The sequence below is a fragment of the Globicephala melas genome, chromosome 14 (assembly GCF_963455315.2).
Source record: "Globicephala melas chromosome 14, mGloMel1.2, whole genome shotgun sequence".
Lineage (NCBI taxonomy): Eukaryota > Metazoa > Chordata > Mammalia > Artiodactyla > Delphinidae > Globicephala > Globicephala melas.
The window spans coordinates 80,419,870-80,447,449 of NC_083327.1; the positions used below are offsets into that span (position 1 = coordinate 80,419,870).

Below are 27,580 nucleotides of genomic sequence, written 5' to 3' on the forward strand. Positions count from 1 at the left end.
AATTTTGGGGTTAAGGTACCATATTGATGTCTGTAATATTTTTGTGGTCCCTTTAGAAATTGGTCTCCCCAAACGCTAAAATGTTATTGATGGCTAACAGCATTAATTACTATTATAATAGTAATTATGAATTATGTAGTAATTATGTGACTAATATATTCATTATGTGATTCATCTTATATCATTGTGTAATTTGGGGTTTATGATGACAGGGAAAGAACATTAAATTTTAGAGGCAGAATGTGACATTTTTAGTTCATTTTAATGAATAAATGGCACATAAAATTTTTATAGTTTGTATGCCATTATTCTGGGGTGCAGCCTTACTCAGAAGAATTTCAGTTACCTTGTTTATCTGCTCAGTATCAAACCCCAGCAGGTTAACAAAAACCAAAATTGGAGTGGGGTGTTTCTGGACTGTGTTTTCTTTCCTGCTTGTTTACATTTACACCAGATATTGGGAGCTTTCTCCTTCATTATATGCTGTGAGGATCCACAGTATACTGCAATATTACACAGTTCTATTATTAAAAAAACCTGAAATAGATGAAGTTTTGCTCTCTCTGGATCCCCCATTGCTATATAAGTCCTTCTCCCCTTACAGCATCCCTTCCCGCATTCCATCCTGCTCTCAATAAAGGGTAAATTATAGGGTACACATAATGCAATGTTTTGCCTACCCCAGGGGTCTTTTTATTTTAGGCTTTATTGTGGGATTACAAATGTATCCATTATAAAAAGGATTTTAAGCAAGAAAAAAGCAAGTAAGGACATGTTATGCGGAATAGGGGACTCTGTAATGCCTCAAAAATTACAAATTTGTAGCTCGCCCCAGTCATTTGCAAATTATACACGACACATCTCCGTATAGCTTTCAGTATAGATCATTCAACATTTTGTGCCAGGCTTGTGTGTATTTCTTGCCTACATTGTCAAGAATGGCTATAATGCACTTGTAATATCTTGACAGTTATATTAAGAAAGTCCTATATAAGATTTTGTGCTTACAAAATCAATGAATTACTTCCAAGTACTCATTTCAATTACTTCCAAGTACTCGTCACAAGCCTGAAAAGCCCGGCTTCAAATAAGACGTGGCATACATAGCCTGATTCAATTTATAGAAACTCAATACACATATTTCCTAGGACTATATTACTTAAAGCAAAATAGAACTTTAAAAGAGATTTGCTGTAACTGGGAAAGCAAGTGTCAGGTCTAAAGGAGGAGAAGTCATCGATTATTATGACTAATTTTAAACACCTCCATACTGCCATCTTACTCATTTTCCGTTTCATATCTTTCATATTTCTTCTTTGACATCAAACTGTTTAAAATCTATTACAGCCCCTACCAGTGAGTCTGATGTTCAGCAGAAAGCAGACACGGAAGATCCTCACGAGCCTGAAAAGCCCGAGCCGTCCTCATCTTCGCCCAAAGCTCCAGCTTCCTCAAAACACACTCGTTTGCCTGTTTCTCCCCAAGGGAGAAACGTCAAGAACCTGCTTCTTGACTTGAAGAACAAAATATTGGCTAATGGTGGGCTGCCCAGGAAACCCCAGCTTCCCCCTCGGAAGAGTGAAGGGGTGGATCCTCAGTCGACAGAAATCACCGAGGAGGAAGTGCTGGATTCCCGAGGGCACCCGCCAACCTCGCCCTCGGAGACCCAAGACCAGAAGCCCCAGCAGAGACCACCAAGTAGACCTGTCCACCCGGTCCTCCCTGCGGGGCGGGCTCCGGGGAGAGCCCGAACTCCGGGGCTGCCCCGGAAGGACGGCGCGGACAAGCGTGGCTCGTCGCCCGCCTCTCACCCTCGCCCAGGGGCGCCCCCCTCCGCCTCTTCGGTCCCTGCCACACCCCCCGAGGGCCCCGCTCACCGCCCTTCCAGCTCTGATGACAATGACTCCGTGGACCAAGAGGAGGAAGGGCCAGCCGCAGGCTCGCCGCAGCCGCCTCCCCGGAGCGCAGCGCACGCCCGACCCGCCCTGGCGCCCGGCCGGCACCCAGCCTGGGGCGCCCTGCGCGACGGAGGCTCCGCGAACCACGGCACAAAACCAGCCTTGCCCTCTCGGAGGGCGCCCCACTCTGAGGATGGGGAGGAAAATTCCAGGGCTTCGGCCCCACCCGCAAGACTGTCTCCATCCCACGGGGGGACATCTCGGCTGCTGCCCACCCAACCACAGCTCGGGCCCCCGCTCTCCAGGGGCTGGAAGGATGGTCACGAGGCCCCAGCCGCCAAGTCCACCGCGCCGTTACGGGCTACCCAGCCCTCCTCGGCCTCCTCTCGTCTCTCCTCAAGGACACAGGCCTCTGAAGGCGCAGATGACTCGGACGGCGGCGGTGACAATGATGCTGAAGAGAAAGGGAAGCAGGCTGAAGCCACGGCCCCGACATTTCGGTCCCGGGCGCCTGTCTCTGGACATTTCAGTGCGCTCAGGAACAGGCCCTTCGCTGCCCCCGGCAGATATCCACACAGGCTTGGCGGCGGCCGAGGACCCCGGTTACGGCCCTCCAGCTCCCCGCCGTCCACCGTGGGCCCCCGGGTTCACTCGAGGGTGAATTCTCACCCAGCTTCTGACCACAGGCGAGGCTTGGGCGGCCATGAAGACAGCGAAGAAGAGGCAGGGGACGAACAGCCGCTCCCGGCCACCGTGGCGAATGACCACGCGTCTTCCTCCTCCGGGCAGCCTGTCTCCCGGGGCGCGGACCACCTGAGAAGAGGCCCTCAGAGAGCGGCGAGCCCGCAGCGGAAGGAGCCCCTCGAAGAGAACCCCAAATCCGCGGGGACCTGGGCAGGGGCGCATCCTCAGGCCAAATCTCCGCCCTCTAAGGCGCAGGATGTTCAACAGAGCACCGACGCGGGCGTGGAGGGCGGCTCTTCCCAAACGCAGCTGTCTCCTGCGCCTCGCTCGCAGCACCACCGCGGGACCCGCGTGCCCCGAAGGATGGGTGCCGGGTCCGCCGCTCCGGAAAAGCAGCCTTCATCGGCCGTCTCCGCGTCCCAGCAGCAGCCCCGCGGCCCGCAGAGCAAGGAAGAAGGGCGTCCGCCTTCCAATCCCCAGGCCGGGCGTCCCCACTCCACGTCGCAGGAAAGCGCCTCCTTCTCAGACCCTTACTCGTCCAGAGGCAGGCAGTCCCTCACGGCGAGCTCCCAGGGGGGGCTTCCCACGTCTCCCCAGAATCAGAGCGAGGATTCCGACGACAGCGCAGAAGCGGAGACCAGGGGCATCCGGGCGCCCGCATACTCGGTGGCTGCCAAGGTCGCCACCCCGTCCCTTCCCAAGCACCGCCAGGTGGAGGCTCAGGCAAGAAGCGCCGGCGACAGTCATCTCCGCAGACCCTTAGGCAGGCCCGGCAGCCTCCACCCCCAAGCCCGCCCCAGGGTCCCCGGCAGAGCAGGGCCCCAGGCGGTGGGGAAGAAGGACGGTGCGTCCCAGGCCACGCCATCCAAAAGGGAGCCCCTGCCGTCAAAATCGCAGCAGTCGGTCGCGGCCGAGGAGGAAGATGAAGACATGATGTTTTTTAACGGAGGAAAGGACAAGGACCCACTGTCTTCCTCTGTTCCAAAGTGGCCCTCCTCCTTCATCCCCAGGGGCGGCAAGCACGTGGATGGGAACATCGCTAAGGGGGAGACAGAGCCTGCTATCGTGCTTGCGCCTCCCCGAGTGAGCTCCCCGCAGGACAAGAACGCCACCCCAGTGAAGCGTCCTCTTCCTCCACCTCCGGGCAGCTCCCCGAGAGCCACGCACCTCCCGCCCAGACACGCCCCTCGCAGCCCTGCCACCCCAAGTCCCACGGAGGCCCCCCCCTCCCCGCCGCGGTTCACCACGCGCGCCCCTGCCATCTACTCGTCCACCACCCCTATGCTCTCCTTGCGCCAGCGCATGATGAACTCAAGATTCCGGAACCCTTTCTCACGTCCGCCTGTGAGACCCCCTTCCAGACAAGGTAATTTGTTTTTAACTTAACGTTTTCTTTACGGCTCTCAGCAGTGTTCGTAGAAATTCCTGAGAGCCTTTTATTTTATCGAGCATCTGCTCTGTCCAAGCATTGTGTTAGGAGCTTTGCAGATGTAACATGAGCGCATACTCATAACCATCACCTGGGTTTGCATTGCTTCTCCTGGTCTTCAGATGAGGAAACCAGTGCTTAGGGGTCTGAGTGGTTTGCTGGAGGCCAGACAGCTGTGAAGTGGCTGAGCTGCAATTCCATTCCCAAACACTAACTCCACAGCTCTCGGCCATTCCGCTATCCCATACTGCTTCTTTGAGTTCCTTAACATATGCTCTAGATCTGACAACATGTCGTAGCCATGATGCCAAACTCAGGTTCCTGTGTTTTACGTTATTTTTACCTGTCCCTGTGCCAGGGCATATTAAGGAGTCCACAGGAAGGAGTACTCCCTGTGTGGGCTGGATCGTGTGCTTGTTGTTCTGCATATAAAACCCTCAGCTGAAAATACCCCGGGACAAACTCACATGTCTTGGGTGAGGATTGCTCAGACATTGCAATCAGTGAGTGTTGCTTCAAACCTCCAGAAAAGGCATGTTGAAGATGAATGTCACACAGCGGAGTAGCAGGCCGATGTGTGACTTAGGTTGAGGACAGAATGTAGGCAGCTGTGAACTGGAGTCTACATGGACCCCAGGGCAGGATCTAAGGTATTTACCCGAAATCTGCATTCAGTTAACTGGTGCCTTACCCTCTCCTTGCATGGAATCAGGGCTTACTAGAACACTTCTGAATGAATGTATTAATATTTGTTAATCTGTGCAATATGTTGTTAATTTAGCCCAGCTTAAAGACATAGAACAGTACCCCACGTGGAGTTCAGTTTTCCATTAAAACGGACTCTTTTACACAAACCTAAGACCCTGGCAATAGAGGTAAAACCCACATTCCCTTGTACATAGAAAAAACTCAATAAATTTTAATTTTTCGTTAACTATTTGAGCGAGAGAAATGTCTCTGACCTGCAGATAGCTGTCAGGAAGCCCAAGCACTTTATCTGGTGGGCCAGGCTGGAGCAGAATGCTCCCAGTGGAGGCCTCAACCAAACTGCAGCTGATCAGAAAGGGTGTGAGGTGAAGAGAGAGGGCAGGTGCCAGGAGCAGGCAGACAGCAACTAAGGCCAGCCAGCTGGGCCTGCCACTTCCTCTCTGAACAAATACTACCCAAGCAGCCCCACTGCCCCACTGAAGTCAAGCTTTGAGTCAGCTCTGGGTTTATGCTCTGCAATTGATGAGCGGGACCCAAGTCAGCTAGAAATAGTGAGCGTGTGAAGTATACTCTGTGGAGGAGAGCAGGACAGCATCTCGTACACTTTAGAGAGAATTTTCCCCATCGTTCCGACTCTCCTTCCCTCTACCTTCCAACTGGCTAAAATAAAGCTACAGCTACTAGCTTTAAGGTCTTAAGCCTTATCTGGAAAATTTACTTATGCTGAACACACTTATTCCCCCAGTAATGTCAGAAAACTGTGACTTTACCATACTTTTCATAGGCATTCATGTGTGTCATGTACAAGTCACAATTTAAGACTATCATTGTCTAATATATCTGAGCTATTGGTTTAAAACTCTGTTTAGTGTTCCTGTTTGAAAAGATGTGTTGCTAGATATAGTTTGGTATGAAGCCAACTTTCCAGGAATGTTGAATTTACCAGGTTCTGTTGTTGGATTTTTTTGTTTGTTTCTGTTTTGGTTTGTTTTTTGTTGTTTTTTTGTTTTTTTGTTTTTTGTACTGTGTAGGTTATAATGGAAGACCAAATGCAGAAGGGAGAGTACTTCCTGGTAGTAATGGAAAACCAAGTGGACAAAGAATTATCAATGGTCCTCAAGGAACAAAGTGGGTAGGGTAAACTTCTTTACACATACTGGTTATTTTCATGCTGTTGGGAAGAGAAAAATGGTGGGCATTGTATAATAAAAAACGAAGCGGTCTTTTTTTTTCTTCTCTAGTTTTAACCACTTGTGTGTCGATATACTTATACTATATTGTTTCTTCCAGTGCTCAGAAAAATCCCTGATTCTCCTGAGTAACGAGTTTGCTTTCTTCTCATAACTAATTAGGTCAGACATGGGCCTTTGTTCCCATTTGCCTTGATAGGTTAGGAAGGTCACACAAATGTTTGGGCCAAACAGTTACAGAAAACCTGAGGCCCAGCCTCTCAAATGAACTTCTGTTTTCCCACTCCTGCCTGATAGCTTTATTTTATTTCTTGTTATTGTTCGATTAAAGAGTATACATATTTTCTGTAAATTGTCTCAAATCCTTTGTAAAAGGAAGCAGGGTAAAAACAATTGAACAAACCCAAAATCCCGGAATCAAATAGGCAGTTTTTAATCAGATCACCTTTTGAATCTTCCAACAATTTGACCAAAATAAAAAATAAGTATTAGTGCTTTATTATGTTTAAGCTAAATGACTTTAACTTCCTGGGGTTAAGATAAATGTTTAGGAGTTTTTGGTGGGTTGGGGGTGACAGGCAGAACACCTTACAATGTTCAGAGTTTTAAAATATTTTTTCAGAGAGTCAAAAAATTATTTATAGTAGAATTCCCAGTCAAAACTTCCCATTTAAAACAATAAGGTTTAGGAAAACGTACTGAAGAACTTCGAAGAATTTTCAGTCACAGGTGACCTAAAGATCCATTTTATCATTTCTCAAAGGAACAGAAATTTATGGAAGGAAGAATGCAAATTAAAGCGAAGCGTCATTGTAAACAATTTTGAATTGAAACGGTGTGGAGTAGATTTCAAAAGGAGGGTTTATATAAATAAGTTTTATTTTAATTACTGAGACAGCACCCAACAAAGTGGCCTGCTTGCAGGGGCTCCTCCAATGGCCTGATTGTGCAGAGTCATGGTTTTCAAACATTGGTGAACATCGGAATCCCTGGGGGGCTTGTCAGTGCGGTCTGGGTAGGGCCAGGTAATTCTCATATCCGACAAGTTCCCAGGTGAGGCTGGGGCAGCTGGTCCAGGACCACACTTGGAGAACCAACAGTGTAGAGCATGAGTTGTTTCTTAACAGAGGTAATAATACCTTTTGTTCAAGTTTTATAATTCCTTAGAATATGAACATTTTGCATGCATACTGTATTAGGCAATTTAATTACAAATTAAATTGGTTTTGTTATAGCAACTTTGACTTTTAACACTCACAGCTAAATAGAAACATGTCATGTTCATGGCAAGAAGTTAAAACAATTCAGAAATATATGAAAAAGATAATACGCATCCCAAACCACTTCTTAGAAATAACCCCTGTTAACAGTTTGGGATATAATCTGTCCAGAATTTTCTCTCTGCACTTTTAAGTTTATTTACACAAATGAATATATTTTAGTTTTGCAACATAATCGGTCCTATAATCTAAGTCTGCATCAGGATATGTCAATAAATATAGAATTTCCGAATCCTTTTCATGGGCTGCATAGTATTTCACTGGATGGATGGGCCATAATTTATTTAATCTCTTTCCTCTGTTGATGAACACTTAGGTTGTTTCCTACTTTTTACATACTACAGCATATTAAATGGTAAAAGTATTTTGAACATCTTTTGAATATTTGAGAAACTTAAAACAATTTACATATTATATAGATAAGCAATTATAATATGAAATGTGACTGTTTCGTACTTTATTCTTATTAAACCTTATGAATGATGCTGACAAAAATAATGTTTCCTATTCACATATGTTCATGCAGTTGGATTAAGGTGAACATTTTGAAATGTTCAATATATCTTTTAATCTGTGTCATGGATTTAGGTCGTGGATCTTGATCGTGGGTTAGTATTGAACGGAGAAGGAAGGCACCTCCAGGATTCACAAGGAAATCCCCTTCGAGTTAAACTAGGAGGAGATGGTCGAACCATTGTGGGTAAGTGAGAGTGTTTTTTAAGGAGCAAAAGTGTCCTGACTTAGCTGTAGAGTGACAACTTCTCTCTTTCTCCTCCTACTCATTTTTTAAAAATTTTTTTTATTTTTTGCGGTACGCGGGCCTCTCACTGTTGTGGCCTCTCCCGTTGCGGAGCACAGGCTCCGGACGCACAGGCTCAGCGACCACGACTCACGGGCCCCGCTGCTCCGCGGCACGTGGGATCTTCCCGGACCGGGGCACGAACCCGTGTCCCCTGCATCGGCAGGCGGACTCCCAACCACTGCGCCACCAGGGAAGCCCCCTACTCATTTTTAATGGGGGCCCTTGAGCCATGTGGAAAGGAGGTGCCTCAGAAGGGGGCAGAACTTAGCTTCTTCCCTGATCCAACTGTCTTCTTACAGACTCTCCACCCTCTAGAAAAGGTGGCTCTTGACTTCATTCTTGGGATTGGGCAGCCGAGAGCAGGAGTCAGCAAAGCAGCTTCTAAAGCCGAACCCTGTCTGCTGCCTGTTGTGATACAGCCTGGGAGCTCAGAATTGTTTTTACATTTTTAAATGACTGCCAGAAAATCCTGGAATGATAACATTTGTGACATGTGAATATTATATTAAATTCACATTTCACCATCCATACACAAAGTTTCAGTGGAGCATGGAAACATGCATTTGTTGGTGTACTGTCCGTGGCTTTTTTGCCCTGTAGTGGCAAAGTTGAGTAGTGGCGTCATAAAGCTTAAAATACTTACTCTCTGGCCCTTTATAGAATAAATTTGCCACCTTACTGTCCACAGTAACACTGAACTCTTTAGGGGTAGGAATGAAGAGGGCGAAAGAATTACTTTCCTTACTGGAGACTTCGAGTTATTGCAGGTAATGGGGCATAACAATGAAATATTTATATATTTATATAAGGTAGTACAGAGTAATGGATAATGTAAATAGCCTAGAAATTTCTGGATAGCAGCAGATACTGCTCCCTCACCTGATGTCCCTTTAATTCTTTCTTTGCCTTTTACTGATGAAAATAGAAGCCTGTGAGAAGACATTTTCCACTTGCTTTTTGCTTTCCCTGTGTCCTTTCACCTTGTTGCACAGATTTTGTTTGATTTTTGTTTCAGATCTGGGAGGGACCCCCGTGGTGAGCCCTGATGGCCTCCCCCTCTTCGGGCAGGGGCGATATGGCAAACCCTTGGCCAGTCCCCAGGATAAGCCCATTTTGAGCCTCGGAGGGAAGCCCCTGGTGGGCTTGGGGGTCGTCAAGACAACCACCAGTTCCTCCACCGCCAGCACGCGACCCCCGACCACCACGCCCCCTCAGCCCACCACGACCAGCACCACGCGCCCAGCGACCACCCGAACCACTACGCAGTCAACCACCACTACCACCGCCCCCGAGCCCGCTGCTCGCATCCCCACCTGTCGCCCCGGGACCCTGGAGCGACATGACGAGGATGGCAACCTCGTCGTGGGCTCAGATGGGATCCCGGAGTGCCACCCCGAGGAAGGTAACCGTCTTCGTTGTGCCGGTAACTCATGTGATGGCGCGCTGCGTTGCCGACTAGGGCCGCAGAGACAGCGGGGCGGTGAGTGGGGTTGCACAGTGGAGAGGCAGCTGCAGGCACTTATAGCTCACGGGGTTTACTGACCGCGCTGTGTCACAACTAGGATGGTCAGACTCAGCAAACAAAAATACTGCGTGGGACGTGCTTATATGAAAGCTTCTCTACAATTCAAATCTAAGTGGGCATCCTCTGTTTTATCTGGCAACCTTTGTCACCACCCAAGTCAAAAATCTGGCTGAAACATGGGACATTGTTAGTTTGGACCAGTGTGCTTCCCAAAGTGTGTCCCACTGGATATTAGTAGATTAGTACTGGTTATAATAATAATTAAAATATAATAATAATTATTATTATCTAGTAATTTTTTAAAAAAGGTTCTGTGATTACCTGTGTGGTGTAAACAAGGTTAAAGGAATTTCTTCCTGTTGGACTCTAACTGTTGAATAGTCTCATTGTGAATTTTCAAGTAAAGTAGCATTTCCCAAGCATGTTTGATCAGCAGTCCCTTTGGAAAACGCTTATCCTTGCGTGGCAGCAGGGGCCGTCCACTGGCTAAGACTGAGCCCTTTCCCTGCTCTGGGACACCCAGCCAGGGCTGTCCTGCGCCCCTGCTGTGTCATCCTGTATTTGCCTCAGGCTCGAGAAGGCAAATTCACCCCCTTCCCTCGGGTTCAAATGACTTGCAACGCAGGCTGTAAAGCTTCTGTCTTTTTAAGCTAACGCAGAGTGAAGACCCTTCATTTCAGGAAATCACACTCATGCCCCGAACTCTTATATAGCATCATTGACCTGATAAACCCAATCAGTTTGAACATGAATGCTGTCTCCAAACTGGGAATTCTGTTTGAAGTTAGTCTTTCCATGGACAAGTTCTGAAGAAACAGGAACATTTGACATATCTGAAAAATTCACACCAAAGAACAAGGAACACACTGAAGAAGAGGACGATTGGGAAGAAAATTCTCACACTACCAGCTAACCCAGTGAGTACAAATTGGAATTTACCTTTGGGTTTCCGGTATGAAAATATTATGTATCTTCCTTACTTCTGCGTACGTTGATGTGTTTCATTTTTTTAATTGAAGTATAATTAGAACAGATATTTGTTTAATAATTGGTTGTAAACAGAAGAGTGACTATCTTGGATTTGGTTCTAATTACTACTACTGTTATTATTAATATTTTACATTTTCTTTTGTCTCCTCTGATGTAGGCTTTATTGCATGTTCTTCGCATTTCCGTTGTATTTCGGGGCTTTTTAGTTGGCATGAAGGTCCATATTTTTCTTGGTATTTTTGTTTCTTCTTTTCTTTGCAGATCATGCTAGAGATGTGTATTTTTTACCTCACTCCTGTCCATTCGTCTGATAGCCTAGCCCAAGCCAAATTAGTGTCCAAGTGTTAATAATAATTTATCTCTGAAAGCAACTAGACTCCAATAAAAATAAAAAAAGAAAAAGAAAAAAGAAATGCAATGGTAGTAAAAAAAAAAAAAAAAGTAACAATTTACCTCTAGACAGCATTTCGAAAATAAGTACAAAGTCTTGGAAAAGCAATTAAATTTGGGGAGAGCAACCTATCATCCTCAAACAATATCATAATGTACTATAATTTATGATTTTAAAAATACTTCTGTATGGCTTACCTTCCTTGTTTATTTCTGCTGCTCCACTAACAACTTCATTAAACATTTTCTTCCTAGTATCATTTCCAATCATAGTTGTTTTTATTAAAAAACATCTTTAATAATAGCTTTCTTGAGACAGAAATCACATACCATCAAGTTCTCCCTTTTAAAGTGTACAGTTTTTAGCAGATTCATAGAGCTGTGCAACAAGCACCACTATCAAATTCCAGAACATCTTCATCACCCTCCAAAACAAACCCTAGACTCATTAGTAGTCACTCCCCATTCTCTGCTCCTCCCAACTCCGGGAAACCACTCATCTACTTTCTGCCTCTATAGTTGCCTGTTCTGGACATTTCATGTAAATGGAATCATGTGAAATGTGTCCTTTTGTGTCTGGCTTCTTTCAATTAGCATAATTTGTTTTCAAGTTTCCTCCACATTGTAGAATATGTCTGTACCTCATTCCTTTTACTGCTGATTAATATTCCATTGTGTGGAGAGACCACATTTTGTCCATTTATCAGTTGATGGACATTTGGGTTTTTAACACCTTTTGTCTATTATGACTGGTGTCACTATGAACATTCACGTACAGGTTTGTTCTTTGTTTTGAATTCCTGGTTTTAATTCTCTTGTGTAGAGTTGCTGTGTCAAATGGTAACTCTCTGTTTAGCTTTTTGAGGAACGACCAAACTGTTTTCCATCGCAGCTGCACCATTTTTATTCCCACCAGTAATGTATGAGGTGTCCAGTTTCTCTCCATCTTCACCAACACCTGTTATTATCTGTCTTTTTCATTCACAGCGGGTGTGAAGTGGTACCTCATTGTGGTTTAGATTCGTAGTTCCCTAATAACTAATGATGTTGACATAGCTATTTTTTATACTTTCTGTGTATAGGTTCTGAAATTGAAAGTGAGCATGATCAAGTCTTGTGTCTAGATAAACCCTGATTTAGGGAATTCATTTGATAAATGTTTCTTTATCATTGTACAGTGATTTCATTATGAGAAAGCCCGTGTGGTAATTTGAAGAGGATGGAGTAGCTCTTGTTTTTGTTTTTCTGGCTTCATTCATAATTTTGGAAAATAATGTCAGCAAATGATCATTAATCATCTACTCCACATGGGTTGGATTCTGTGGGAAACATAGAAAAGTCGGTGACGTAGCTGTGCCTCTGAAACCTCACAATCTAATGCACAATCTACCTGAAATTACAGTAGATAGAAACAGCTCCCTCTCATTAGGAAACCAAGTTGTTTACGGCAGAGCAAGATGGGATAAAGATCCGTTTCTGCAGGCCTGAGGCTTTGGTGTCTCATGTCTCCTTTGGTTCTCTCATCTCTGTTGTCAGGTCTCATCATTTCCCGCCGATTCTTCCTCCGTCACGTTTCTTAGACTTCATACCTCCATTGCTAGGCTGACCCTATTGGCCCAACACTCAAATGATTCCTCCTTACTGGGCTTCCTTACACCAGCCTCCGTGTGCCTCCTACCCAGATGTGCAGCTCGACACACACTCCTTGAACGTGACTCATCCAAGCCCTGCGCTTGCCTCAGAAATAGAAAGCACGGTCCCCGCTTCCTCCACCACTGGAATGCAACTGTCAGGGCTAATCCTGGAGAGGGGTAGAGGTGGAAGGGAGCACCTTAAGGGGGAATTGGCTTCTAAAGACGGCTTGTAATTAGAAAATCACAGTCAAAATTGTTCACGAAAACCCTCTGTATTATCTATAAAGTACAGTAGAGTTTGCCATGTCTTAGTTGAACACGTTCCAGTGGCCTCGACCTGCAGAAACACATCCTGTAAATGGGACAGTGAGACTCAGGACAGATGCTGATGTCAGCGGAGCGACAGTCCCAACTCTCCCCCTCACACTTCACTCCCAGTACCGCCTGTACTGTGTCTCCCTCCTCTTGCTCTGCTCTCGTGTTCGTGTTTTCTCTCCAGTACTTTTTTTGTTGTGTTCGGTGTACAGTGGGCCCTCTGTACCGCGGGTTTCACGTCCACGGATTCAACCAAACTTGGATTCCTTGTACTACTCTATTTTATAAAAAGGACTCGAGCATCCACAGATTTTGGTATTCACAGGGGCTCCTGGACCAAGTCCCAGTGTACATCTAGGGACGACTGTAGTTCGGTTTATAATGTACACCCACAAGTGCTGGGGCTCCATGTGCATACAACCAATGTTTATTTACCAAGCAAATTTTGGCCATGGCACTTTGCAACCTAGTAACCTGAAATTGCTGTTGTAGGGATGATGATTTAGAACCTGTGTTGTGACCCCTGAGAGAACACCTCCCCTTCCAAGAGTCCCCTCTTCAACCCCCATATAGCCGACCATTTGTCATCATCTTCCATTGGCAAAGTCCTAACATTTTGTGTCTAGCCCTCCAATTTTAAAATCATCTTTTCACGTCTCTTAGTCTCGGCTCCCCTGGTTAAATCCTGCCCCTCTTTCCCTTGAAAACACTGCTTTAAAATAGTGTTTTGGGAATAACCTTGTGTCATTAAATCATTCCAGTAATTTAAGCATTTGTTATAGAGGCCATATTGTTTGCATATTCCTGTAAGCATAGATGCATATTATATGCTTGTTTCCAGCGTATTGGTGTTCTTTCTCTCTCTTACACACACACACACACTTTTTTGCTTGCTATGACTTCTCTATTAAATAATAAACTCCTTGCAGTAGAGATAGCGTCCTCTGCTTCACCTCAGATTCCTCATGGTACCTAATTATGCATCTTTGGATATCTACACCATACCCCAAGCCATAGGCATTCTCTGTTTTCTACTGAGAAGTCTTTTACCAGCGATCCTTGTTTTTCAGGTTCCAATTCGACAGCAGATCGGATGGTATCGTGTGTGTCTGGAAATGTTACGAGCCAGCTGAACGTCTTCAACAATTTGTAACATGACCTTGGTGCATGTTTTAGAAGACCATCAGTCATCGTGGAAAACAGTTCCCTCCTGCCACAGCTCACTCTCGAGACAGAAAATACAAACAGAATAATTGAAAATTCACTTGAGCTGGACCAACCAAATAATTTGCAAATATCCTTGGGTTTCAAACGGCTGGAATTTACCTTCTCTCTAAACTTCTAATGAGAATCTTTTTTATAGTTTAAAAAAAATATCTCTGGAGCTAAGACCCGAACATTTTACGCTCATTTTTTTCATGACTTTGGATAAACTACTCAAAAAAATAACCTTGAGTACCACATGGTTGGTGGCTGGTAGATACTTTTATATGAAGAGGTGGAAGCTTTTGACATTGATTCTGGGTTGGCTTATAAAACATCCAGTTTTATGTAGCTCCAAATGCTTCAAAATGCCATTCAGGTGGGGCAAATTCTGAGGGTCAGCTTTTCCCCCAAAATTGTAAAACTATTTCATTACATCTGCAAGTTTCTTTTACTTGGAATCAAGATGGTGCTCTTTTAGAAAAATTATGCCTGACTTCATTTGGTCTTAAAACAAAAAAAGGAGCACTAAATCACTCAGTAGGATGTTTACTTTTGCCAGAAGACTTAACTGTCACTCATCTCAAGAAGTGATCCAAGTTCGCAGGTGAAAGGCATCGTGTCTGTGGCCTGGTGCTGGACCAGAGCGTTTCAGCTCCTCAAGGAATTGTATTTAGTATCAGGAGTCCAGGAAAGAAACCCTATAGCTTCCCCTTTTCTCGTTCACTCCGGGAGGCAAACATTGTACAGTTTATTCATTTTGACCTGAGCAAGAATAATAATGAAAGGAAATGAACCTGAGCTGATAATGAGGTGAAACAAGACTACATTCTTGAAAGTTAAATGGACACAGGGAGGAAGATGGTTTCTGGGACACAACAGCCAGGTAACTCCAAACGTTAGGTGGTGTCAACCTGAAAACTGTCTAATTGAAACCAGCCCAGAAGTCATTCCTCTTGAATCCAGACATATGGACATTGGAATGACCTAAAAAAACATCGCGTCTAATCGTTTTTCTCGAAATGCCCATCCTGAAAGGCAGATCATTTACAACTTCTCTTTGTTGACTTTCGTTGGCCCTGTCAGAACATCCCCAGCGTCACCACCTCCATGGTGAGGCAGGTGGGGGGCGTGTCACGGGCCTCAGGTGTATGCGGGGCTTTTCATCGCAGAGGGGCCAGACAAGCAAGGCAAGGTTCCCACTGTCCTCGGCTGGTGGAGTTTGTTTCGGCAGCATCGCACTCCTGAAGTTATTCAAAGTAGGCTCAGACAAGGCTAGTAGAATGATTATACTGGTGTATCTCTCAGGAATGATCAGTGATTTCCTAGCAAGAAAACCATTCAAACTTGGTGCCTGTGATATTTTGAGTGAAGGGCGTCGGTATACTTTCTAGTTCAATTCCCCTTTCATTATGCTGCGGAATGACGATTCTAATAAAGTGCCTTAAGGTTTACAAGCAAAAGATCGGTTAGTCCAACTTTTAAACAGGGGCGGCAGTGATGAAGTATGAAGAACATAGTCTTTGGAGCCGAGGCCTTCAAGTCCAAGTCTGTTTCAGCGCTTTATCCTTTACCAGCTGTGTGACTCCAGGCATGGTATAAATCCTTTGTGTCTTTGGCTGAGAAGTGGGTATAATGAACCCCATTTATCTTATGTGAGGATTAACTCGAACAATATATATGTGACAGTGCCTGATGCCCAGAAGGCAAGTGATAAATCCTAGTTCCTGCTTGCTGTCCCCTCACACCCCCTCTGCCTTTTAAGTGTGCCTTGAATTGAGAGTTCCGTATAATTGCTGTGGCTTCAGGTCAAAAGGAAGAAAGGAATTCCTCTGAATTTTTAAGGTGCCTCAAGATCTTACCGGCTACAAAGAAACGGTCTCCTTTTTGCAGCTGCGTTTTCCTCCCACAGGTCGAGAAGTAATATATTGATCTCCTCCCACCTTCTCAAAAAAGCTTCTGCTGAAAGGACCCAGATGGTGGACGCAAAAAATGTGGTTTTTGCTTTCACTCACCTTTCTTAACCAAGTTGTCATTCCATGCTCGTGATATCAGTTCAGTCATTAATAATAGTCATTTTAACAATGGTTCTTATAATTAGGGCTTTCTGGAAGACATCAAAAAATCACATATAAAAGTCTATTAATTGCATTTAGAGGATAATTTTGTAGTCATAATAGATCTCATGGTTTTGTAAATAGAGCCCTACCCGTTTGTAAACAAGTTTGTAATCATTGGAATATTATTTCCAAACTTCATATGCAAGTTAAGAAGTCTAATCAGTACAGATTTATCTCTGAGTCGGTGAGAGAGGGTGGGAGCTTAGAGGGGCAGTGAAGCCAGATTGGGAAAGAGGAGAGGCAGGAGGTCACCCTGCTTCTGGAACATGTGAGTGGCAGGATCCAGGGGTTGGAGAGAATGAGGGTGCCATGAATAAAGGAGCTCCCGGAAGAAGGAGTTTTGTCCCCATCCTGGGTACCAGCTGCCACTCTCTGCTCTCCCAGAATGCCTGTTCTCAGGCCTGCAACATCCCGGGCCAGGGGGAGCCTGGGCGCCGCAGAGGTGGGAGGAAGGTCAGGAACAGCCCCTTGAGCTGGTCGAGGATGCTGGGGAGGCATCTTTGTTTCGATCCTTGAGGGCGCCCCAGGGCCCTTTTCTGAGTACAAAGGAGAGAAAATCTGGGTTCCAGCTCCCTTCCTTCTGAGGAAGCTGAGGAGCCCCTGGCAGGGGGCGCTTACTCCCCTGGAACCATCATGGGGCTGGATCACTGTGCCCTCGGCGTGATGCTGAGAAGAAACCCTGGGACGTTTGCTGACCGTTCCCCTCTCCTCCTTCACTAGATGAGTTCTCAGGATTGGAGACCGACACGGCAGTGCCCACGGAAGAGGCGTACGTGATCTATGATGAAGGTACTAATGTTTTTAAACACATTATTTGCATACTTTTCTGATGAGAGAATCTTATTTTAATGACTAAGTGGATGACTTCAATTTCCGTTTCCTTCGGAACTCAGGGGTGGGTGGCAATGCTTAGGGAAGGGTGGTTATACCGTCCCCCTCCAAGCTACCCCCCAATACAGGTTAACCTAAAGGAAAACAGTGTTCTTGATACACAGATGCAGCTTGCAGACCAGTTCCCTGAGCCCCCCTTTCCCTCCCTCTCAGCCCCTCCCTCCTCTAGAGATCCTGGAGCTGCTTCATTCTGAGCCTTCCTGTCCCCCATCCACACCGTTAGTAAAATGACTTGGTTTAACCAGGTCTCGGCCTCCAGCCTTGACTCTTCCCATTCTCATTCTTTCCTTCCTCTCCTTTTCTAATTACATAAAAAAATACAGTGCTCTAGATGTGCTGATTCTTTTTTTTTTTTTTATCATAGCATGTTTTCATGTCAAGGTAAGTTTCTAAGATAAAGAATACACACACCTTGCATGGCACCTGGAACACTCACTCCATCAATGGTAACTAATCCTGTCATTGTACTTACGACCCTGCGATGGTTCTGTGTGTTTTGTAAGTTGCCTCCGAAATTGAAGGAATTCACGTGGAAATCTTGTCCCCACCCCAGTGCTGGTCTTTGACACTCGGGATGTCTGTCCCCATTTTTGTGCTCTGCCTGCCTGCTGCTGTCTGTAGTTCCAAGGCTCTTAAATCACGAATGTGGGAATAATGTTACCTTTGATGCCATCACGATCGTTCCATGTAGTGGTTTAATCCCCCAGTTTTCAAAAAAAAAAAAAAAATGGACTTAAAAGAAAAACAGCAGATGTGAGAAAGCAAAGGAAGCTTTCTTAGCATCTTTGAAAATAGCACCTTTCTTATGGTTTGGAGCTGTTGAAAGGGAGCAGAGTTTTCTTTTTTGTTAACGGATTAGTTCTCTGAATAGGATTAATCCTACACCCCTCCCCAGAGAAAAGCCCATACACAGAAGATAAATTTTTTAAAAAATCAAGTTTCTTTTCTCATGTGAATTTTTTATGGCTTTAAAAGGGAAAATTATTTAGGCAGAGAATGGTCTTGGACCAGTAACAGGAGCCTGCAAAACGGGGTGAATTCTAAGTTTCTGTCCAGCTTTGATTCTAAAAATCTCATTTTTCTGGTCATCGTGTTTCTTTTTTCCTTCCTTTCTTTCACCAGGAGCTGCTTTTCCGGGAGGACTGAAGTGGGAGGAGATACTGTTTTGTTAGCATCACATTCCGTTCAGGCATAGCATTTATTCCATGGAGCGGTGGGGTGCGTGCGCGCACGTGCTTCCGTGTAGAGATCAATCTTAAGAAGGTCTCTTTTGATGGTACACGGTGCCCCTTTTCTGGAAGTGCCCAATTACAAAACCATCGCATCGTTTCAGATTATGAAGCTGAGACCTCAAGGCTGCCGGCCACCACCAAGCCCTCCACCCCTGCTGCCACTCCTGCTGTCATCCCCCCGGAAGGCTCCATCAGTTCCTACCCTGAAGAAGAGTTCGATCTGGCTGGAAAGAAGCGATTTGTTGGTAAATAGAACTTCCTGAATCAGAGAGCCGTGGGTTTTAACTTTCGTTCCTTGAAGAAGAGCACAGCTAATCCCTTGGACTGGCCAAGGCCGCGCACTTGCAGCAGTGGCTTATTTTCCCGGATGAATTTTCCATTTGGGCTGATTCAGCGAGTCATTCCTGTTTAGATGCACATGAGCTTGCTTTCTGCAGAAGTCGGGAGGGGGGTTGAATGCAGGAGAACGTTTGGGATCCGACAGAATAGAGTTCAGAGAGGCTGCCTTGTGTGGACAAAGAGGAAGGAACACTTTCGATAATCACCAGTCCAGGGAATATGAGTATTTTTACTGTAGCCAACTTTTCTGAGATGAGACTTCCACTAGGCCTTGCCTGCACTTCATTAGCTTCTTCCTAAAAGATGAGCGGTTTACTGAATTGAGCTACTTAGAGTTTCAAAGAGCTGAAGCTGTTTTCCTTCAGTTTTTTTTTAAATTAATTAATTTATTGTTGGCTGCGTTGGGTCTTCGTGGCAGCGCGCGGGCTTTCTCTGGTTGTGGTGCACGGGCTTCTCATTGCGGTGGCTTCTCTTGTTGCGGAGCATGGGCTCTAGGCGCGGGCTTCAGTACTGTGGCTCACGGGCTCAGTAGTTGTGGCTCACGGGCTGTAGAGCGCAGGCTCAGTAGTTGTGGTGCACGGGCTTAGTTGCTCCGCGGCATGTGGGATCTTCCCGGACCAGGGCTCGAACCCGTGTCCCCTGCATATGCAGGCGGATTCTTAATTAGTGGTCACCAGGGAAGCCCATTCCTTCAGTTTTTTCTTCCACTCTTTTTTACATTCTTTTCCCATATAGGTCATTACAGAGTATTGACTAGAGCTCCCTGTGCTATTTATTCAACAGGTTCTTATTATCTTTTCTCTGTATAGTACTGTGTTTGTCAATCCCAATCTTCCAATTTATCCCTCCCTCTTCTTCCCCCCAGTAACCACAATTTTGTTTTCTGCATCTGAGACTCAACTTCTGTTTTATAAATAGGTTCGTTTGCCCTTCAGTTTATTTCCTATAGTTTTTGTTAGCCTCAAGGACTTGCGACCTAGAAATTGATTCTATTCTTCTTTCTCAATTATTAAAACAATTTCAGGAAGATATTTTGTTTCACTAAACTGTGTTTCATTCCCTTTGGGAGTCTTCTCTTCCCATGCCCTTAATGAACTTTGCTAACAAGACAGATTAACATATTACTAAGTGGAAAAACAATAAGTTATTACTGAGTGGAGACAGGCAACAGCTTAAACTAATATCACACTTTTCTGTTTCCAAAACAAATGTTCTGCCATCAGCAGAGAACAACTCTTGCCAGCCAAGATGTAGTATTGAGTGTCTGAACCACACGTACTTGAAGAACAAGAATCTCTGTGTGTGTGTGTGTGTGTGTGTGTGTTATCTGTTTGAAGTGCTTTCTTTTTTTCTTTTTTTGAATTTTAAGAATCTTAATTAGAAGGAGGAGTCCTGAGACAAATGGTAATGCTGGGCCATGGCACGCAGAAGCCTGGCTGAATCCCCCGAATGTGCTGACTTTTCTCTCTGTGGTTCCGTGACAGAAATAGAAATGCTTTCAGTGCTATTATTAACTGCTCCAAAGAACTCTTAAAAGCCTGAAAGGCTTACTATTGTCTGGCTATTTTCATATGCCTATAACTCTATAAAGCGTAGTAGACGGCTCCCCCAAACTTCCTGATGAGATCATGAACAAGCTCGAAAGGCCTAATTTTATACAGAGTATTGGAATATAGGGGATCTAAAAATTGCTTTCAGTCCTCATAGCCACTGAGAATGAGAACCTGTACGAAAAGATGCAATGGAACGTTTAGAAAGTTCTAGAAATTGTTACTTGGGGGTCTTGAATGTAGCAAGCTCAAATCCAATTCCTTGGCTTTTCTAACTTCTAGAGCATATGTAATAAGAAGAGCTGTGGACTAGAGGGAAAAGCTTCTGTTTGCCCGCTGCTCTGGGGGCCTCTGTCAGCATCCGTAGGCTCAGCTGGAGTGTGGGTTATCAGTTCTTGTCCTGCCTTAATTCTGGGGCCCGTGTATCTACTGAGATCACGTGTATAGAGAAAGCTTGAGCCTATCCATAAATGTGAGGTAGCTATTATCGTCCTGAGTGGTGATGTTGTAGAAGGGTATTCAGGCCTGGCCTGTGCAGACATTACAGGTAGTTATGTGAGTCCCTGAAGTCCCAGGGAAGGCCACCCAGAACTGAGGCTAAGGCTGTGTATCTTGATCAGCGTATGGTTTTTTCTGGTCCCAAGACAGCCTAGGGAATGAACTAAGGTTGAGAGAACTCTAAGTCGGGCTGATTCACACCCTTCTAAGTTTTGGGGCGTAAGAATGGCAGAATGCTGCAGGCTTATGTTATACTAGATCGTAGCTCAGAGATGTTTCAGAACCACCGAGGTCATAATCATGGACGTTGATGGGGCGGTAAGCTCTTTTTGACACCATGATGTTGAAAGATATAAATATATAGATCCATACAAGAGGGCTAGGGATGCGCGTCCAAGTTTGGCATCAGGGCTGATGACCCTGGATGCTTAGTAGGAAGAGGCTGAATCAGGGGGTCTCCTCCGTGGAGCAGACATCATGTTTCTGCCTCCAGAGAAAGCCTTCAGCAATCCGACTGGGTATCTTTGTTCTTTTCCAGCTCCTTACGTGACGTACCTAAATAAAGACCCGTCTGCCCCATGCTCTCTGACTGACGCTCTGGATCACTTCCAAGTGGACAGCCTGGATGAAATCATTCCAAACGACCTGAAGAAGAGTGACCTGCCTCCTCAGCATGCCCCCCGCAACATCACTGTGGTCGCCGTGGAAGGCTGCCACTCATTTGTCATTGTGGACTGGGACAAATCCGCCCCGGGAGATGTGATAACAGGTGTGTCCAAGGCAGATGCTCAGAGTTCCTGTCAACCAGTAGGTGGGAAATACAGACAGTAAGGGATGGATGGATGATGGATGAGTGGATAGATGGAAAATGGATGGATGGATGGATGGATGGGTACATGAACGGATGGATTGGATAAATGAATGATGGATGGATGTGAGGATGGATGGACAGGTTAAATGGATGGACAGGGGCATGAACCGGATGATGAATTGGATGGATGAACGCAGATGTCTTCTTTTAAAAGAATGAAATAGAGGCAGTATGGGAAGCCTTGTGGGGTAGTATGAAGAGCACTAGATGAAAGTCAGAAGTCCTGAATCCTAGTCCCAAATTGGTTTTTATGACTTTGAGCTACCTACCTCATCTCTCTGGACCTTGCTTTCCTCCTATGCAAAATGTCGTTACGTCTCTTATACTCTGTAATCCTGCAAATAGCCAGGGAGTCCACAGAGCCACACTAAGATGAGATCCCACAGCATGGGTGATGAAAGAGCTCCTACTGTGCGCTACCCGGAGTCACAGTCAACCCTGGGGTCGTGACAGCCTCTTCCCTTCTTTCCATGTCTGCTGGGTGCTTCCAAACCAGTCTCCGTGTCCCTGAATTCCTTAGATGGGCCCCAGATGTGATGGCAAAGTGCCCAGGGATCTTCCTCCTCCTAGGTCTTGGCCTGTGAGATGTTCATGAGTTCCTTTGATTCTGCCAAGGATATATTTGAGGATAAATTTGTTGAGATAAGTTCCTACAGTAAAGAATTAATGTTTTTTTGAATAGACCCTTCTTTTGCAAATGATTCTTTTTGGGTCAGTTAGTTATATAAGAGGAAGGAACATATGTGTGTGTGTGTGACTCGGGACTGGGGATGGTGCTGTAAGTCAGAGTTTGACATATTATCTGTCACTAATATGCTAGTGTGGTTCATCAAATTCAAAATTTTTAGTGCTTTTGCTTTATGTCCCCAACATTATCTCTTAAAACGATAAGAAAATATCCAAGCACATCCAAAGAGCAACTTTTCTAATGGAGTTTGCACAGCAGCCCCAAAACCAGGATAAGGAACACAGGACAGAGTGCCTGGGTATTGTGCCGGGTAAGGCGGAAGGGCCAGGGGAGAGCGAGGGTACAGATCGAGGGGGCGGAGTCTTGGTCTAACTGTAAGTGACGGTCGCCCCCAGCCTGTGAGCTGCATGGGCTGCAGAGGCCAGCTTCTGTGAAGTCCAGCATGTTCCTAATAGAAAACGAATAAATCAACGGAAGAAGGAAAGCTTGTAGTCAAAGCAGCCAGAAAATCCTTTTATTAACTGAATATGATTTTATGAATGGCAATTTTGAAAAGCAAGCAAGTAAGCATACAGAAAAAAAATAATGGAAAATCTTAGCTTAAGCTATTTAGCTTTTGATCTCTTGCATAACAGATGTTACTTAGAATAAATATTACTTAGAATAAATATACCACTGTGCCCTGAGCCACGGGGCTTCTGAAAAACAGAAGGATGGATACAGGATGAGAGCGCCAGCCACCTTAGACATGCCTCAAGGGCTGCCGCGTGAGGAGCCTTCAGAGAACTCCCGGTAAATGTCACCGGACTTAACTCCGAAGCAGTTCCTGTATCATCCCATAGAGGGCGTGCTTCTGAAACACATGCTCTTGTTAACTTCACATCCCAAGCCTTCCTGGAGACTTTGAGGTCATCTCATCAACACATACCCTACACCTAACCCTAAACCAAACCTCAGTGCCCTAATCACGAGTACTCATGCCACGAGCATAGATAACATGGCTGAAGAATTGATAGGGATTCGGGCACTCCCGATAGAAGGTTGTGCTGATACTGCGAAGCTGTTTACTGTGGAATAGTTCAGTGCACGACAGCCCTGCAATATGCAGGGCTGTTTAGACCCCAGAGGCTAAAAGAGAATATCGTGGGAGCTCTTCATCAGCAAATGAATCAACCACCAGCTCTTTTCGCTGTAGAACAGCGAGGCAAAGTGGATACACAGATACCTCCTAGACCCAAACAGAACATCACACTTCTGGGCCCACTGCAGAGCATTTGGGTCCTGGTAGCTCTGTGAGATATTGAGCGCTCTGCTGGTTTCCACCAGCTGTACTCTCTTGCACAGGCGGTTGAGTCAACATGTAACCAGGTGGTATCCAAACGATATGAAACTCCTGCAGAGTGAGTAGGCCTGCAACCCGTTGCTTTCCCTGATCAGTCCCAGTGAATGAGGCAGTTACTCCATCGGGAGTGACTCCATAGGAAATCACCCACATGATGGCCTCTGAGTTTTTCAGGACAGGTTTTGATAAGAACAGAGAAAGCAGGAGTTACACGTGCTCTGATAGCACATTATAAAAATTCAGACCCAAGGATAAGCAGAGAAACCCGCGTAGCATGTGGGACGAAGCACAGGGTTCTGATGGAGTTGATTTCAAGGCGGATTAGCCGGGCAGACCCGTCAAAACGGGGCTCCTCGGGCACATGTGTGCGGATGTGCCTTTGTTATATGCAGCATGTGTGGCTTGATGCGGCTGTCCTCAGAGGAGGAGGGAACCCTGTGGAGAGAGCAGCAACCCTTCCCTGGTCCCCATGAAATATTTGTTGAAAAAAGAGAAGAATGAATTCCTCCAGAAAGCAGCGTGGAAAGGCTTCAGAGCCCAGTGCCTCTGCTTCTGCTCCCTGTGCGCTCGGCAGTTAGCTGTGTGACTCTAATCCACCCTTTCCATCACCAGAATAGGTCTTAATGGAGGCAGTCAGAGAGAACAGGTTGCTAAATGAAGTCGTTTGCCTCTTAGATGCTTTTGATGCTGTTGATCTTTTCCTCCTTGACCTGCGATCCAATTCTCTCAACCCGAGTCTCTCTCACGGGCTCACCCTCTTCGACCAAACACTGAAGGTCGGACTTGCTGAGGGCTTGGGCCTCAGTTCTCTTTTCCTCTTACTCTGCGTTCTCTCGCTCCAGGATGTTACCCACGCACACGGTTTTAATTCATCTGGGAGGGGAGTCATTGGTTTATAGCTCAAGGCCCAGCCTGCCTCTCCTCTGAGCCTCAAACAGTAAAATTATGTCTGCTTGACATCGTCACCGGGATGTCTCCAAAGCGTCTCAGACTCAGCGTGTCCAGAACAAACTCATGATCCTTCAGAGCCCCAGACGTGCTCACCTGGGCTTTCTATCTCAGAGGAGCCCTCACTTTTCCACCCATTTTTTGCAAGCTTGAAGGTTTGGAGTCATCTTAAAATCTCCTTTTATTTCCCCTCCATATTCAGTTCATCACTAAATCCTGTCAGCTTCACCTTTCAGGTTTCTCTTGCATGCATCCATTTCCCTCCATTAACACCACGGAACCTGAGTTGTCGCCGCCTCTCACCTGGCTATTGTGACAGCTGTCTAGCTAGACCATCCCATCCATGCCCCACACCGTGTCGGTCCTCCATTTTGCACCAGAGAGATGCGCTGAAGACAGTCTTATTGTGTCACCCCTTCAATGTGTTCCCTTTCTTCTAGAATGAAAAGCAAAAGCCTTCGTGACCAAAGGGCCCTGCATATTTTTTCCATTTTGTGCTTCCTCAGCTTCGTTTCTTGTCGCCCCTCCTCCCACCCTGCCACTCGGAGGCTCCGCCTTCTCCTGGCTCCTCCCTCTTCAGCATCTTTGCCCAGGAATTCCCTCTACCTGGAGTCCACTCCACCTCCTACCATGCATCTTAGCTGCTTCCCATCCTTCAGTCATCAGCCCCATTTCGGGGCCCTGGGGGAGCTCTGCCCGCCCCCTGTCCCCCAGCACGTGGGCTGCTCCTCAGTTCTCATCACGGCTGTGTAATCCTGTGTGTCTGCCGGCCTACTGCTCCTGGAGTTATAGATAAAACGAGTCGCCGTTTGACCTCCAGCACGTAGTGCAGGGTCTGACACGTAGAAGGCACACAGTAAATGTTTGTTGAATGAATGAACGAATGTGAACTTGGACTGGATTTTTACCCCCTCTCTAAGACTCAGTCTTCTCGTGTCAGAATGAGGGCAGGGAAACCTATGTACTAGGACCAGGAGGATTCATCGAAGTAAAACTTAATCCAAAGGATTCGGCATATGTTTGGTGCGTAGAAAGTACTTGACAACGATTTCCTTCCAAGGTAAGTAAAGAATGTGTGAAGCTGTGACGTGAGCTTCCCTTGGCCTAACGAGGCAGCCTTGAAGGCTGGGCAGGTGTCAGGGCTGAGGGCCCACCCGCTGAGGCCCATTAACAGCAGATAAGGCAGAGAAAAGAGCTGCCTGACTGTTGTCACTAGACATCGAGGGAGGTCGAGGGCAGGCAGAGATATTCAACAGCTAGAAACTAAAGGAGAGCCGATAGCAGTAGGTGAGGAGATCACCCACTGTGAGTCTGGGGTCTTTCAGCCACACACGGCATTCACCATCACGGTTTCTTCGTTTCACCTGAAGGACGATTGTATACATCTCTACCAGGAGCTTCTTAAATACTTGTGTGGAGGTCACTGCTCCTTTCTTCTGCTGCGCGCTCACAGATGTTATCAGTTCTAAGGAGATGAGGAAGGCCAGGGAATGTGGGAGATGAGAACACGGAAGAGAAGTAGGGAACCAGCTCGTCACCAGGAAGTGTCTTTAATTTTGTCATCTGCATCTGGTTTCACCAGTGGGTACCAGCGTTCTATCCCATCTGACCCAACACACTCCCCTTCTTGACTTCTCGCACAGAGCTGCCTCCACGCCACTGTTTCCTTCCCATCATCCTCCCCTGGGTTATGTCTCTGGTGTGATGTGGTTCCTTGATGCTCATTGGGTTCTGCCTCCTTTCCACTTGTAGGTTACTTGGTTTACAGTGCATCCTATGAAGACTTCATCAGGAACAAGTGGTCCACCCAAGCTTCATCAGTAACTCACCTGCCCATTGAGAACCTGAAACCAAACACAAGGTATGATGTGTCAGTCATTTACAAACAGAAAACGAGACCTATGTGCCTGGTCATGGATATCCTTAGGTTGAAAAGAAAAGGATTAATCAAAAATGTCTTTATGGTTTCTTTTGAGTTCTCTAGTTAGCTCTCATAGACTGTCAATGAATGCTCACCATATGTCATGTATTTTTCTTAGGGGAAAGCACTATGGGCGCCGTAATTGTTAGATTATTGTATTTCTATTTTGTTCCCTCTTTTCCGGAGACTAAAACTACCCACCGTTGGGGAAGGAAAGGTTGCTCTGTGTGTTGAAAGGGGATCGATCTGTTTGTACTCACCCCATGGTGGCTTAGGCAACGCAAGCTTTGTACGTGACACGGATGGAGCAGCAATTACTCAGACTCTATACTGAACAAGTTCAGACCATTCAAGAAAGATGTATTTTACACATTAATAATGGTTACAAGAAGCGTGTAACCTAGTCGGGGCAGTGGCTCGCTAGCCAGAGGGCCATCTGAGAGTGAGCCCCCAGCGTGAAATACGCAGAACTTGCTTCGAGGGTACAAACAGCATGAGCGTGCACTTCCTCTTTTACACTATCTGGTTTTGCTGGTAACAGCCATCAGGAAAGAACACAGTGGTCGAGCTGTGGTATGCTTGTAGACTGGCTCTCTGGGAAAAAAATCAAAACAATAACAACTGGTTTATGGTATTTGCCAATTCCTCCCACCATGGCCAGTTCTGAGCTACCCTGGCTCTGCGGAACGCCTGATGTTTAGCGGTCGGCTCTCTGAAGCCTGTAGAATGGCTCTAGCACACCGTATGACGTCAGGCCACTGTGTTTCCATGGCAAAGTGTTCTAAGTGAAGTGACTCGGACCCAAGGTCTCCCATTTTTTTATAGAGTCAGAGGAACACAGAGGAGATTGGAACAAAATACTCTCCTTAAACAGAAATGTGTTGAAAGGGATAGAAATTGGACAATATCCTTGGGCACTGAGAGACTTCTGCACTAGCGGAGAACTTTCCTCAGGGCCTGTTAATGTCCTGGGCTCCCTTGGACTGCGCTTTCATAAACCGTTATAAATTTTGAGATTCAGCAAATAAAAAACAGGAAACTGAGAGAGCACTTTTCTTAGCTCTTCTCTGATAGTAACGAAAAGTTGATTCATTGCAAAAAGTAAAACTAAAGAAAACGAAGTCAACATGCC

The 27,580-nt window shown here is 45.8% G+C and overlaps 1 protein-coding gene across 4 annotated transcripts in view; it reads left to right on the forward strand.

Annotated features, from left to right (window-relative positions):
- The window catches only part of FNDC1 (fibronectin type III domain containing 1), a 114,195-nt gene that overhangs the window by 74,633 nt on the left and 11,982 nt on the right, over positions 1-27,580 (forward strand). For all 4 annotated transcript variants that reach the window (XM_060283911.1, XM_060283912.1, XM_030853027.2 and 1 more), the window contains 8 exons: positions 1,348-3,948; positions 5,751-5,851; positions 7,778-7,889; positions 9,007-9,393; positions 16,889-16,957; positions 18,393-18,536; positions 21,217-21,447; positions 26,280-26,388. In XM_060283911.1, the coding sequence (XP_060139894.1) occupies positions 1,348-3,948; positions 5,751-5,851; positions 7,778-7,889; positions 9,007-9,393; positions 16,889-16,957; positions 18,393-18,536; positions 21,217-21,447; positions 26,280-26,388 (3,754 nt within the window). The remainder of the gene's footprint in view (positions 1-1,347; positions 3,949-5,750; positions 5,852-7,777; positions 7,890-9,006; positions 9,394-16,888; positions 16,958-18,392; positions 18,537-21,216; positions 21,448-26,279; positions 26,389-27,580) is intronic.